At 35.5% G+C, this 16086-nt stretch overlaps 1 protein-coding gene across 1 annotated transcript in view; it reads left to right on the top strand.

Moving 5' to 3' along the window:
* Positions 1 to 16086, top strand: part of ODF2L (outer dense fiber of sperm tails 2 like) — a 36940-nt gene that overhangs the window by 4600 nt on the left and 16254 nt on the right. Inside the window, exons 4-11 of the mRNA XM_063299870.1 lie at positions 832 to 930; positions 1771 to 1935; positions 6795 to 6958; positions 9177 to 9303; positions 10152 to 10280; positions 11117 to 11179; positions 13047 to 13118; positions 15613 to 15729. Coding sequence (XP_063155940.1) covers positions 832 to 930; positions 1771 to 1935; positions 6795 to 6958; positions 9177 to 9303; positions 10152 to 10280; positions 11117 to 11179; positions 13047 to 13118; positions 15613 to 15729 — 936 coding nt within the window. The remainder of the gene's footprint in view (positions 1 to 831; positions 931 to 1770; positions 1936 to 6794; positions 6959 to 9176; positions 9304 to 10151; positions 10281 to 11116; positions 11180 to 13046; positions 13119 to 15612; positions 15730 to 16086) is intronic.

Below are 16086 nucleotides of genomic sequence, written 5' to 3'. Positions count from 1 at the left end.
CCATTTTTCTGCTTTTTCAGTTTTATAATAATTAATCATCTCCCCAACTTCTGGTCTTATAGAAATATTGTGTTCAGTGTTAAAAATGATAATAGGATTTGGAGATGAAGTCAAGGCCTACCGTTTCAAATATAATACGGGAAAGGGTGTAAAATAATGAGTGATGCTGACTGGACAATGGGACTGTGCAAATCCTTTGAAAAAAGTGTTATGGAACATGCAGGAAACATCTTTTTTGAACTGTTAAAGCAGCATACAATGATAGCTGGAAGCTGCTTTTAAAGCAACTGTATGAGCCTGGAAAAAGATGTGGCTGCTTTAATAATTTGAAAAGGGGTGCTTCATATGTGTGCTCTGAAATGCCTGTTTTACAAGCTTTGCACAACCCTGTTGGACAACTGCATGAATGGAGCTGATGTGAGTTCTCCTTGGATTAATTATCTCTATCAATCTCCAGAAATAAAGCAGAAATATAAATTCAAACTCATGCATTATCAAGCTGGGATTTTTATGAATTTTGTTATATGTAATATTATTTAATTAACTTAGATTTTTTTTCTTTTTTTATGCACAGCAAATTATTGAAATAACTTTATTAAACAATACAGTAATTGAAATTATAGCACTTGGCTCAAACAGCAATACAGTACTTTAATAGCCTTAGGTGAAGAAAACTAAAGGGGGTTATTTCTCTCTCCTTAAAACACTGAATCAGTATAGAGTATATTCTCTGCAAATATCTATTTTGGCATTCATATTGTTATTCGTGAATAGACAGGGTTCTTTTTAATATGATTAAGACTGACACAGGTATCTATGCTTATTTGTTAGAAAGGTGATGAAGTGTGTCTGTCCAGCTTGTATGGCCAGGAGAGCGATCTCTCTATGTACCATGTGCAAAGGAAACTCTTTTCTTCTAGCAATTATGCGGTAAGCTATTGAAAAATATAAGATCCTTCCATTCCAAGTATTCTCTACAATTGTAACATTTTTACTGCAAGCTCGCAACAGATTTTTTTTCTAATACCATACAATCCAACAGATTGCTGTTTCTCACCCGAGTAGTTTTTATGACTTTCTCTTTGAACAGTTGATTTTCTTTTTTAAAAAAATTAAACTTTATTAAAATTTTAAGATGAAAAGATAAAAGCTAACAAGAAATGAAAAAAGTAAAGTAAGAAAGCAAAATAAAAAAGAACAAAGTCAAAAGTGCAGAAAAGGAAAAGAAAGAAATTACAGAAAAAGAATGACTTCTGACTTTCTTTGCTATAGATATAAGTATATATTTACATTAAACTCTTGTCCTAAGCTTACAACATAGCTTTCATTAATTGTCCATTGTTATTTGTAATTATCAAATCCAGATATCATGATTTCATTTTTTTCTGTTTCACACAAAAAGTCCAAAAGGGGTTTACAAGTTACATTAAAATTAGTGTCTTTTCTCTAATCAGAGCAGTCAATTTTGCCATAAGCAGTTGATTTTCATGCAAAATCACAACCAATTTGTGAAATGGCCTTCTGCTTCAAAAGCATTCTGTTAGAAAAACACGAGATAAAGGCAACAAATGAATTTCAACCTCCTCTGGAACTTGTCCACAATTCCTTAAAATGTGCCAGGATGATTAGATCTAACTTTCACGCATTTTTCATAGTGTCTGATTTTATAGGATTTTATTAAAAATTCTATTTTGATACTTTTATATTATTATATATTACTAAGCTAGCAGGTATATCTATTTAGGAGCTTTAACTTACTTGTTTTTTTAGGAAATGGATCATACATCATATCTTACTTCTGGGGAAGCAGAAAAACTTTGTTCCATTATTCAGTCATGTGATTCAAGTTTTGTAAAAGATCATCTTGGAACAGAATCATCCAGCCAACTTGGAAAGCATTTATTAAATGAAGCAATAGACAGATCAGATAAACATGTAAGTAATGTTATTATTGCAGTGTTCACTTGGGAACTGGCTATTTATCTGGCTGTTGATAAATAGCATTTCTTCATAAATTTCCAATATTTATATTGCTATTGATTAAAGCTCTTATATGGCTGTTGATAGATAGCATTTAACTGCATTTATATTTATCTACAAATAAATAACTTATCAATAAGACTTAACTCATCTGTGTTCATGCATACAGTCAAGTGTGTTCAAATGGACGAAATAAATGTGCTAATTGGTGTGATGTAATCAAATTATCATCTCTTACTGAGCTAATAGTACTATGTACCGTAGCTATTTGAGTAGCATGAGGGTCACAGGCAATTCCCTAAGGTTAACACGTTATTTAAAGTTTAGAATGAACGTGATTAGAACTAAGTGCATATGCACCAACTAATCAAACGGTTTTACTATATTTAAGAAAGCCCCAAAGAAGACTTTTGTGTGATCATATAGATACTCTATTCTTTGTTAATCCTTATCAGATTACTAATAAATTTTTCATTTGTTTTAAAATGTTTTTGGAAATGAACCATTTAAATTAAATTAGATATAGCGATGTGCTATCGCTTCTTGGTTTTGAATTTGATCTTCATTTATTCTCTCATATGACCAATGTACTTATTACATATCAGTCATTCATTTTTGTATTCAATCCACATTCATTCAGTCATTCATTCTTCACTCTTTCATGTTTTATCACACATCCTTCTAAAGTATTCAATTCAACTTTCTTTTATGTTTATTCTAACATATCCAACTCTCATTTTCATGTAACAAAGTGGGTAGAAACATCCTTTTATGCATAACCATTTTCATTTCTTTCAACATTTATTCATTCTTGGCCACAGACCACATATGACCCACTACCTTTTTGCCAGCACTTGACATCTTAACATATCTCCATCTTCCTATCTTTAATAAACATTCTGCCAAGGTACACATGTTCATGTATTTGCTCTAGTTTTTGTAATTTATCTAGAATTAGTTCGCTCCATTTTCCCTTTGAAATATAGAGTCTAACATTTGCTGCAAATCATTGGTTCTCAGCGAGCGACACAGCTTCACCTACATAACAAAATAGATGTATATTCATGTCACCAACTAATGCTTTAAACTCACCATAAACATTTGTTACACATTTATCCATAAATAAATTAGGTAATAAAAGATAATACTACATATTCTTACTCTTTCTTCAGTATTAAATCATTTGCTAAGCATTCCACTTACTTTCACGCCTGCCTTACTCCCATAATAAAACTTTCTTGTCATTTGTTGTTGTTGTTCAGTTGTTAAGTCATGTCTGACTCTTCGTGGCCCCATGGACCATAGCATGCCAGGCCTTCCTGTCCTCCACTGTCTCCCGGAGTTTACTCAAATTCCTGTTCATTGCATCGGTGATGCTATCTTACCATCTCATCCTCTGCCGTCCCCTTCTCCTTTTGTCTTCAGTCTTTCCTAGCATCAGGGTCTTTTCCAATGAGTCCTCTCTTCGCATTAGGTGGCCGAAGTATTTAAGCTTCAGCTTCAGTATCTGTCCTTCCAATGAACAGTCAGGATTGATTTCCTGTAGGATTGACTGATTTGACCTCCTTGCAGTCCAAGGGACTCTTAAGATTCTTCTCCAGCAACACGGTTCGAAAGCATCAATTCTTCGGCGCTCAGCCTTCCTTGTGGTCCAACTCTCACAGCCATACATTACTACTGGGAAAACCATAGCTTTGATTATACAGACCTTTGTTGGCAAGGTGATGTCCCTGGTTTTTAATATGCTGTCTAGGTTTGCTATAGCTTTCCTCCCCAGGAGCAAGCGTCTTTTAATTTCATGGCTGCAATCACTGTCTGCGGTGATCTTGGAGCCCAAGAAAATAAAATCTGTCACTGCTTCCATTTATTCCACTTCTATTTGCCAGGAATTGATGGGGCCAGATGCCATGATCTTAGTTCTTTTAATGTTGGGTTTCAAGCCAGCTTTTGCACTCTCCTCTTTCACCCTCATCAAGAGGCTCTTTAGTTCCTCTTCACTTTCTGCCATTAGGGTGGTATCGTCTGCATATCTGAGGTTGTTGATATTTCTTGTCATATTCAGCAGCTAATCTTCAAATCCTTATTCACACAAAATATTCCGTAATTCAGACCTGCTAATTACATGCTTTCTTTAAACCAACAAGGGTGCAGTAACCATTCTCATACATATCTCAATGATCTGCTGAAGAGTAAAAGCCTGGTCTGCATATCCCTTGGCTACCATAAAGCCTCACTGTGCTTTCTCTGATTTTGCTCATTGCTATATCTTGCCTCCTTTCAAGCAGAATCATGACAAACACTTTCATTGGCACATTTAAACTAATTTCCTTGTCGGCTTTGTATTCACTTTTGGTACTCTTGGATTTGATTCTAAGGGGTGACTTATAAGTGTTGTGGAACCAAGAGAAGACTGGCCACAATGCTGTTACACTTAGCTTACATACAGTGGGAAATAGCAGGATCCAACATAAGTTTATTTGATTACAAAAAAAGGAAACTTCTAAAACAATAAGACATCGATGAAAAAGACTGAAAAGAAAAATTTAAAGCACCATATCTCTTTACAGTGCCTAGAGATTATTTGAAAGTACAATAATGAGTTTCAACTACAATGTAAGGAAAGGTATTTATTTATTTATTTAGTGTAAGAAAAGCTTATCCAAGTTCAGGAAGAAGTCAGCATGGCTCTCTAGGAAGCTTTTGAAAATTAAAATGTGTTCCTTCAAGAAATGGAAAATCCATGATAAGAAGAAGAAAAAAAAGAGGAAAGGAAAACGATAATGTGATAATAAAGAATGCCAAAATATAAGATAATTTTAGGACAATATAGCAAAAAGAAAAAACCCTAAAAGTTTATAACTAAACTTTTAAAATGTATTTGAGGCAATAAACCAGCCAGGGCCATTAGCTTACAAAAAAGTAAAAAGATGATCAGGGAGGATATGGCATTTGCAGAGAAACTGAATTAATTTACTGTCAAAAATACAGGACAGATATGTGAGCTTGTATTGGAGTTCTTAGGGAAGGAATCAAAACCAAATTGAGATAACAAGCTAAATTTGGTATGACACCTTCAGAATCTACACCAAGTCTGATGGCATCTACTTGAGAGTTCTTAGAAACTCGTGTGCAGTTGCTGACTTAGCAAAGTTTTGTAACTCATTCCTCAATTCAGGCTTAGTGCCAAAGGACTGGAGGGTAGCCAATATAACACTAAATTTTGAAAAGAGACTCAGGGGAGATCCAGGAAATTATAGGGTAGTCAGCTTAATGTCTGTTCTGGGCAAATTTCTAGAAGTCATAATCAAATTTAAAAAGCACATAGAGGAACAATTTTTGCTGAATTAAAATTGACAAGGATTCTGCAAATGTGGATCCTGCCTCACCAATCTTCTGAAGTTTTTTGAGTGTCAGCAGTCACATGGATGAAATTGACCCTGTCAACACTGTATACTTGGATTTTCAAAAAAACCAAAAAACTTTGACAAAATACCTTATCAGAGATTCTTGAGTAAACTTAGTGGTCATTATGGACTAATAAATGAAAAGTGATCGTGAAGAGTCCCAGAAGGATTTCTTAGAACATGTCCATTCTTTAAAATGGACAATGAAATGGTTAAATGTGGTTCAATTTAAGTAAATATAAAGTGATGCATATTGGTAAAAAAAATTCTAATTTCATATATTCATTAACGGGATCTAAATTGTCTTTACCTAACCAGAAAAATTAGCCTAGGGTTACAATGGTGATTGCAAACACTTTAATGCCCTTACCCAAATCATTGGTTCATCCACATCTAGAATATTGTATATGTTCTGATCACCACATTTGAAAAAGGAAATAATAGAACTGGAAAAATTGCAGGAGACCAGAAAGCTTTCTTATGAGAAAAGATTAGAGAATTTGGGACACGGAAAGACATCTGAATGAGGATATGATTGAGAGGTATAAAGATATGGATGGCATGGAGAAAGTGGGAAAGGGTGTGTTTCTTCCTCTCTCAAAACACCAGGACCAGGGGTCATCTAATAAAGCTGATTAGAAGGAGATTTAGAGTAGACAGATTTTCACATAAGATATTATTTATAATTCATCTGCAGAATTCATTACCACATGATGTACTACTGACCACTAACAGACAGCTTTAAAAAAGGATTGGATGAATTCATGGGGAAGAGGTCTGTTGATAGCTATTAGTCTTAAAGACCTAATGTTATCTCTAAGTCATGGGGAAACATACTTCTAAATACCATTTGCAGAGAAACCATGGTGGAAGAGAGGTATATATCTCCTGCTTCTGAGGATTTCAGAGGGATCTACTTGTAGTTGTCCACTGTGAGAAAAAGTTGGTCTAGGTTGGCTTTGGATGCTAGGATGCCCTTTCTGTTACAGTCTGCAAGAGGTACACATACCATCTTTTTTATTAAAATCCAGGTAGGATGTAGAAGATAGGTATTTGCTGCATTTTATCCAATCAGTACAGAAATTACTGTACTGATTGGATAAAATACAGTAGTTTTCATCTATTGGTATCTTGAATCCTGATATAATAATAATAATAGTTTATAATGCTTTAGCAGTTTTACAATGTAACCAATTTTATTTTGACTTAGGATAAGATGTGTACTAAATGTGTAAGTCTTTATGCTACGCTGGTCTCTGTAACAAACTTTAATGATAAGTTGTGACAGGAAGAAGAGAGGGAAGTGTCAGCATCTCTGAATCTCATAATTTTGATGTAACGTTTGCTTTAAGAGATTAAGTGGGGGATGGAAAAAAAATAAAGAGTGAAGCAAAATCAATATTTTGTAAGCCCCCAGAAAGCAAAGAGGTAGAATCGCTGAAGGAGAACTGGATCTCATACAACAGATTAATGAATAAACATCGGACCAGGATGAAAGAACTATTGCCGTCCCTTAAAGTGAAACCCCAGGATAGCTCCTTGGAAGAAAGCTTCAGCACAAGTGAAACAAAATGGTATGCTTTGAGGTGGGTGGTAAAGGGAGGTGTTTCAGGGCATATTCTGTAGTCCAGATATTTTCCTTTAGAATTTATTGGGTTTTTTATTATTATTATTACAACTGCCACTCCAAGAATTTCCAGCCAATATATTGATTGTGGAAGGCTGGATTAACTGAAAAGTTGAGCCAGAGCTTTAGAAAAACCTGTGGGTATTTTTTCCCCAGAGTTGTATTGAAAGCAATAAAGTGCACAAACTACTTGTAAAGGCATAAATAATACCTAGGGATTTTAAAACAAACTACTGTAGAATACTGTTAGATCTCAAAACTCAATTTGACAAATCTTCACTTTTTCATCCCCTTTCTCTTAAATATTAAAAGAAATATTGGATAGATTATCATTGAACACATATTTGTGGGAGAAGAGCTTGAAGATTCAGTATCTACTGACAGCACAATATATGGCTGATTAGTTGTATGTGTACAGATGCAGGATTTCCTTTTTTATAGATCATTGCAATACTTTAAGATCATGTTGGTCCATGAGAAAAAATGTATAAATGTGTAAACTCAATGACATCTATCGCTAGCAAACACCAGTATGGTGTCGGTCTACAAACTCCAGTATGAGACTGGCTTCCAAATGTACACCACAAGCCGACAAAAATGACAATTTAGGATTTTTTTCTTTTTGTTTTTTTCCCCATTCCTTGCTTGTAATGTTGAGTTCTGCAGAGCTTGAAAGTGTGTACTTTTTAGCGTTTTGTGTTTCTCTTCATAAATACATTACCCATCTATGGATTTGGGATTTTTTTTCCCATGGGCTAACACTTGCTGTATAATCAAGACACAGACTTGAGTTTTCTAAGACTGAATGAATGATTAGAAGATGACTCTGTTAAAAAGAACATTATATCCAGAATTTCTTTGGAAACATAGTTTATTAAGATTCCATTCATTCATTCAATTTATATAGCCCTCCATCTCACATTCGTGACTCTGGGTGGCTTCCAATTAAAGCATACCAAAAAAACTGAAAAATAAAATAACCATACAAGCATTACAAAACATTAGATCATTTAGAACAATTAAAAACATACATTACAGTCACTAGGAGAGCACAGTTGATTCAAGAACAGTACAGCCATTTTATGGGCTCTACACCACTATCTGATCCCAGGCCAGATGGCAAAGCCAGGTCTTCAGATTTTTTCAGAAAGCCATCAAGGTCAGGGCCAGCTTGACATTGGGGGGGAAATGTTCCATAGGGCAGGTACAGCAGCAGAAAAGTCTCTCCTCCTGGGTCCAGTCAGGTGACACTGTGTCTAGTGGACAGAACCTACAACACGCCTCTTCTGCTGGACCTGATGGGATGGGTAGAGTGATTGGGGAGAGGCGGTCCCTCAAATAACCTCAAATAAATAATGTAAAAGCTTGCGTTTCAAAAAGCACAGGTAGCCTAAAAGGGCTGCTCTGCATAACATATACTAATATACCTGACATTGTTTAGAAAATAACATGAAAGTTGCTTGCATGTTACCAAAGCTCACATCCCTATGTCAGAGCATTGGTGATACTATCTAATCTGGTAATGAAAAATCTGAGAGAAGAAAACCAATTCAGAGAATGTAAAAAATGCAGCCGATTTCTTGCTATTTTCTAGATATAACTCTATGTTGGAAGTGTCAGATTTGTAAAGGAGTGCATCGCGAAATTACATAATTAAAATACTTGGTTTAAATGCTTGGAATAACTCAAACCAGTATCTTTATTTTTTAAATAAAAAGTTACGTGCAGGTTCAAAGGATTAAGTAATCCTTCAGCGGTTACACTTTGAATGGATTCAGACATCACAGTGTGATTTGCTTTTGGCTTTGTGTGCTGTATGAATCTCTTCACTGTGCTTTATAAACAGTAGTTTATAGCAGGAGTGGAAAAGTGCTGTGGACTCCATGCAGTCCAGGAGGGTGTTTGGAGAAGAATACAGTGATGCTCTCCTAGCCACCGCCTGGCCTGCTTCTTCTTAACAGCTCTGTCAGTCTTTACTCCATTGCGCTTTTAGCTCTTCCTCAATGCTTTGCTCTGCACTCACAGTTCAACATGTTGTGATTTATTCAATAACCTATGGTTAAGCATGTATGAGCCCCATTTTAATTAGCATAAAGGAAGGTAAGCAAGTTTTGTATATTTTAAAATGTGCATTTCTTTTCTGTTTGTATTGTTTTTATGATTAGGTTGTGTGAAGATGCTATGAAAGACAAAGTCGCTTTTCAGGAAATGCTTCACGAAGCAGAGCTGGCAGTTGGCTTGGCAGAAATGTTTTTGCCACCGTTTAAAGAAAGTCTCATTAGAATTACAGAAGTAAGTTCAGTCAGCTAGCTATAAATGCTCCTGAATCAGGCGAACTGCAGATCATAAGAAATATGAGCAGAATTCTAATCATGGAAATGGGCTTTCTTCCTTTTGTCTTCTATCCCCTGTCAAGGGACCTTTCAGTGTTCAGTTCAGCACAAGAGACTGCAAAAAAGTTCAAAGCTTTCTCTTCTGTCAAGGGGACCACCTTTTACTTGCGATAGGGCTTTGTCATAATGCCTCTACTACTGGCTTGTCAAAGACAAATAGGCCTTGTGGCTGTAACAGATGCATTTTGAAGGAGGTATATTAAAATTAGATGCCTTGTTCTGTAAATTTTAATCTACAACTAACAGCTGTCTACAATTAAATTCCTCTGCAATTGGGGGCCTAATCGTATATCCATTTGCCTCCTCTTTCTGCACAGAAAAAGTGCTTAGGGGTTATGAGAATGCTTAAGGGATTAATTTCAAATGTCAGTACAGAGTTTGTATATGCTTGCGCATGCATGTGTGTGTAAAAGTTGGTTTTAAAAAAAGATATTGAAGTCTGGGTTTCAAAGTTTATGATTTGTTAATTTCTGGTAAGCCAATACAAATATTGAATATTATTGACAGTGCTTTAGATTAGCAGTCCATCTCTGATTTGAAGATTAATTTTGCTAAAGTTCTTTTAAATTATAAATGTATAACTGTACTCCTGTGGTCATGTGCATTGTAGCAAGCTGTTCTTGTATTTAGATAATGTAATTACCTGTTTTTTCAAGATGTCTTGTTTTAAAATAATGTTAACAATGAAACTGACATAAAGAAAATAGAATTTTGGAAACCAATTTAACCATTTAATTTTTTTTTTAGGCTTGTTATATTTCTGCTTCAGATGAAATAATTTCTATGCAAGAGGACTTACTGTTAAAGGAGCTAGAAGCTATCCTAAAAATGAAGGTATTGTTGAGGTGGCTACTAAGGTCAAGCAAAGAAAATGAAGTAAGAAGGATGTAAATAATTGTGACCAAGTATATCATGAATTAAAAAGGGATTAAATATTTGTAACTGTTTTGATTTAGGATTTGCAAAAGAAGTTGAGCATTCAAAGAAAAATGTAACATAGATACCAAGTTTTCTGTACCTCTCTATTACCAGAATAATGAGTGACCTGCTTTCAATTTTAGTACTCTGACCCTAAATTTCTGTTGCTTTATACATGGGAAGAAGCCACTCAATCATAGAGTAACTTAGGAATGGCTCATTAGATCCATCTGTAAGTAAAAATTCCAACTTGGCAGGTCTTCCCTCATATGGCTCTCCCAGATGATGAAGAATATCAAGCTGAAGTATTTGCTTTCCTGAAATAAATCCACTTATATTATGCCCTTAATTGAAAGAGAGATTCTCTGGATGTCCCTCTTCTAGCAAAAGAGCCATTTGTAGACAAAAGGGGTAGTTTGTCACGTCAGGCATTACATTTTTGCCTTTAAATATTGTGTGCTTCTTCTACAGAAGAAGTTATTAAACAGAAGATAGATTTCTGTAGCTATATTTAGCATTTGTTAAGTTTTCCTCTCAATTATGCATAAATATAGCACATACTTAACTAGAAATGGGCAATCGGTGACTTTCCAGATTTAGAAAAACTGCATCTTCCAGCATTCTTCATCATTGGCCATGCTGAGAATTGTAATGCTCAGAATGTCTGAAGGAGTGCATGTTCCCTATTATTTTAGTAACATGGGGAGTTTGAAGCTGCAGGAGGCGTATCACACTGTTATGCTATATGTGTTTTTCAGTGACAATGAAGCAATTTGATTCCATTTCTCTTCTAGATTATCAGTAAACAGACAGAAGGTTTGGATCAGACCTTATCAGAAAGTGAAATGGATGTTGAAGTAAGTTCTGTTTTCTGGTACATCCTCCTCTCATCAAGGGTAAAATTTCTATTTCTTGACGATATACTCAGCACCTGCAAAGAGAAGAAAAAAGTATAACAACTTTTTGCTTTGATTGCTACTGTTTGCTGCATGTTAGAAGGAATCTGGTACTGTCTTCTCCAACTAACTAATTTTATTAAAAGGCATAAGCTTTGGTGACTGCAGCTCACCCTATCAGATGCAGGGTGAATCAAATCAAAGCTCATGTCTTTTAATTAAATTGGTTAGTTGGAAAAGGTGCTACCAAATTCCTGACTTTTTGCCACCATAGACTAACACTGCTCTCCTCCTACAATCTCTTCATTACATATAATTGTAAAAAAATAATTTGGCAAAAATACATGAACAGAATGCAGAGAATTTAAAACAAAATGTGTGAGGCAGGGAAGCTTTTAGAAAAGCATCATGCAATTAGGCATCCTAGAGGCTGCCTGCTTGCTTAGGCACCAGTGGTATAAGGAAGTAGCTGTAGGCAAGTATGAATATTGGCTTACAGCAGGGTGCATAAGCTGACACCCCAAAGCCATGTGCATTTTTAAAAAAACTTTGTAGAACTTGTTACTAAATTGCTATTTTCAGTGTGATACTAGGAGAAAATGATTAAATACATGAAGAAGCATACTATTTGTTTTTAATGGCTTTAAAGGCCCTCTGCAACAAATCCAAATGTAGAACATTTATCCTCACGCAGCCCTCCTGCTAGATCAAGAAGCTAAAGTGACTAGAAAATAAAAGCTGCTAATCTTTTCTGAAGCTTGAATTGGCTCACAAACATTGATCTGTTTGGAAGAAACAAGGCATGATAGTGTCTTCATTTTTTTAACTAGCTGGAAAAATTATAGTTAGAGAAAGAATCTTATTTTTCCTTTAATGTTTCCTTGAACTTGGGAAAGCTTTTTTATTTTTTCATAGCAATAGCTGTGATCTCTATTAAGTGAACAATATCCCTAGCTATATTAATAATAATAGCATGTATATAGATTTATCATTCTACAAGTAAAGTAGAACATCTGATTGTGTATCAGCTCAGAGAATCCCAAACCATTAGTAAGAAATATAGCATGAATAAATCATATCCCTAATGGGGGTTAATATCTTAGACATAAAATTGGTTTGGGGAAGATACCTGTCATTGCATGTAGGAAAAATATTGGGTGGGGAGCCAGTACATATTTGGTTATACATTGAACAAAAGCATCCATGGGGGCAGAGGACAGAAGAGGCAAGATGGCAGCTGCAGTTGCATCATTGAAGCTGTGCCCCCTTTACAGGCATATGCATGAAAGTAAGTCTTCAGTTGCACTGCTGTGGCCACCGTCTTTTGTTTTTTAACTCCCTTGTGGATGCTACAGATACAGAATTCACTTGGTGGCTTTATCCTTTCAGTACTTTTGTGTGTGTGTCTGTGCGCATGCACACGCTTTCGAGTCAGTTTTGACCCCTGGCAACTACCCGGACAAGTCCCTGCAGTTTTCTTGGCAAGGTTTTCCAGAAGTGGTTGGCCACTGCCTCCTTCCTCAGGCTGAGAGAGAGTAACTGGACCAAGGTCACCCAGCTTCGTGCCTGGGGTGGGAGGGGACTAGAACTCAGGGTCTCCCAGTTTCTAGCCTGGTGCCTTAACCACTACTCTAAACTGGCTCATTTCAGTACATTTTGGGGGCGGGGGGGGGGGAATCAAGCATGCTTATGTATATATATTGGCCGTTTGTTATGTGCATGAACCCTAGACATTATACTTACTAGTAAGGATAGAACTCATCTAAAAATAACAATCTCATATGCTTTTCTCTTCTTGATATTGGGTCTTTTTTCCCTATGTCTGAAGAGCCTCAGAAATGAAGTGATTCAAAAAGAGAAGCATATTTTAGAGCTTTCAACTCAGCTTCAGCAAGAAAAAGTAAGTTAATGTTTTCCCCGAGACATACTTTTTAAACATTTGTATCCATATAACAAGTCTGTGTGCCTGGTTATAGGGTTGCATGATAATTTCCCATTACTTATATTGGAATATTTGGGCCTCAGGATGGATTTGCCTGTCTTAAACTGCAATCTCATATCTTTGTCCTTGGAAATAAACTCTACTGAACTGTCAGGCTCTGCCTGCTAACCAGTAAAGACACAGACCCTAGCGTGGGCTTAGGTTCTGGCTTTATTGATAGAACAGAGTGCATGCCTTTTAGAAAAGCTGAGAGTGAGTGGAGCGCGCCGGAATGGGATTTAAATAGCCCGTGCCGGTCAGCGCTCCACCCCTCCTTACTCTGAGTGTGCCCCGAGCCCCGTTGGTTCCGTTGCCGGTAGGTGAGGGGTCATGGAGCCCCTCCTGTGCCTCGGGTGTTTCCTTGACTGTTTTTCCCGGCCGGTGATGGGTCATTGCCGAGCGATCAGGCTCGTAATCTTTCTGACAGTTCGGGCGTGCCTCGTGGTCGGGTGTTGTCAATTACCTTCTTTGCAACATTGTATCTCTTCCTTCCTCGCCTCCCGCTAGTCAATACTTTGTTGCCAGCACCTGTTGCTCTCTTTTGTTAGCTAGTTGCCTTTTTCCTTAATCCGCCCGGTACCCATTTCCTTGTATTGTTATGTGAGCCGTTGCGATGTCACAAGCATCGCAACGGTGATCATGACATGAACTGAATTCCTAGCTATAGGGGAACATAAAGAGTTATATTTTTGATAAATGTACTGCTGTGTTTTATTATCTGCCCATTATTTAAAATTTATCCAGTAGAAATTTATGCTGATTTAATGCTTATAAACAATTGATGTATTTCATTTTTTCTTGGATTCTGCACTTTTATTGATGTTTCTTGTGATTTTTTTTAATTAAAGTTTCAAACAGCCTTTTTTTTTCTTTGCTCCTGCATTTCTTTTCATAGATGTTTGCTAGCTGCTTTGAGAATTCCTTTGGAAGAGAAAGTGGGATAAAAATATAAAAATGAAACATTGGGCTTATCTGCACTGCAGATCTGAATGGGCCAGCAACAATTTCTGGAGGGCAGAAACAGACTGTCTTGCCTTCTATTAATTCCTTACTTACATCAAAGCATCCTTTTTGCTGTACTTCTGAAGTAGTTTTCCACATGAGGTTACGTCCAGTGCTCCTGTCCATTTCATAAAATGTGCATTTAGTTTGTTGCAGCTAACCTCAGTGGTTAATTGGCAACTTCACAGAAGCAAGAGTCCCCCTTCAGTTGAGTCAAAGCTTACCATGATCTCTAATGCATTTTCAAGTTTCCTTTACCATGAATGCTTTAATTGCTAACATTTATAATATTTGTCTTGCAAATAGAAGGCTCAAAACAAGGAAGGTTTTATTTTCCTTTTTAATTATTATTTTTCTTTTCTTGAGCTTCCTACTTTTCCCTGTGGTTTTTTTTTTCCTTTTGAAAGAAAAACTCCAGCAGTGCAACATGGGAGATGAGGGTGAAACCCTTCTACCTCAAGTGACTGGAAAAATGATGAAGCCACGCATTGCTGGAAAAAGTAGGAAATTTAAAGAAAATAAAATAGTAATTTAAAAAAGGTTTCACCCTGTTTCCACATGTGGTAGCAACATGGTAAAAGCTCAACAACTCTGGAAAATAATCCGTCACGGAATGGAACACTTTTTGAAACTCGTAATTCTGTTTCATCCTCAGATATTTTACTATGTTTCACTAACCCACAGATTCAGTCAAAATATTACTGATTTGGCATTGTATGTGTTAATGGCTACAAGAATTTTATATGGTTTTTTTTTTAAAAAAAATCTTTGATCCCCTCTATGGAAAAATGGCTAACCAAATTGTGGGAATATGTTTTGATGTCTGGAATACTTTCATATTTAAAAAGTAAATCTGATGTAGAATTCAATTCTATTCGGAAACCATTTTTAGACTACCATTTTATACATAAAATTCAGATTTTGAGTTTATATTTTGACTTGATATATAATCTACATATAATTTACAGGATTCTTTTAATGTATTGTTTATCATCCATCGTCTCTTTCATTTTAATGACTCCAATTCTATAAACCAAATACCTTTAAAGTTTAAGAGACATTTTCATATTCATGTTTTGAATGGATATGAAATGTCTTATAATAGTATAAGATTTTAATGATATATTAGAATATATTAGTCATATGAGATTTTAATTTGTTGCCTATTTGCCTATATTTTACTGTTTATATTTGGTTTTAATCTGCATTATCTATATTGTTTTTTTAAAAATTCATTATATGTAGTTTGTGATTTTTAAAAAAAATATCAATTATTTACAGTGCACACTGCAGCTGTTACCAATTCAGTGTTTGCAACATCTGGAAAGCCACAGTTTCTCCATTCATGTCTTAAAAAACAAATGTTGGTTTTATACAGCTTTTTGAAATTTATTGGGCTTTTATATTTTAGGCTAATCTACAAAAAGCATCACGCCATTCTGAAGCAATACAAGCAGTGCAAACTCATCTGCAGTGTCAGATAGAGAGAAAGGAAGCTGAAAATAATCAACTGAGAGCAAAATTTCAGGTTGTTTTTATTACTTTCATTTCTTCAATAAATAGATGGACACCTCTGAGTTGAGAAAGTAATAATAGTCATTATAATGTATTTATGTAAACTTTTATCTAAAATAAAGATTAATGGGCTGCTTTTTTTTTTAACAAGCTTGCCTATTTGGACGGACACAAACAAATCTACTAGTATCTGTACTAATAGATATGTGCATTCCATCAAAGATTTGAAAAAGCATATTTGTATTGTTTGTCTTGGAGACAGATATTTGTTAAATGTCAGTTTATGGAGGCTAGTAAACAAGTTCAGGTTCCAAACCGGGGATTTAGATGAAATAGAATCATCTCATGATTAAATGGAGGGAATTCTAAA

Source organism: Candoia aspera, chromosome 3 (genome assembly GCF_035149785.1).
Source record: "Candoia aspera isolate rCanAsp1 chromosome 3, rCanAsp1.hap2, whole genome shotgun sequence".
Lineage (NCBI taxonomy): Eukaryota > Metazoa > Chordata > Lepidosauria > Squamata > Boidae > Candoia > Candoia aspera.
This window is presented reverse-complemented; position numbering and strand designations above follow the sequence as displayed.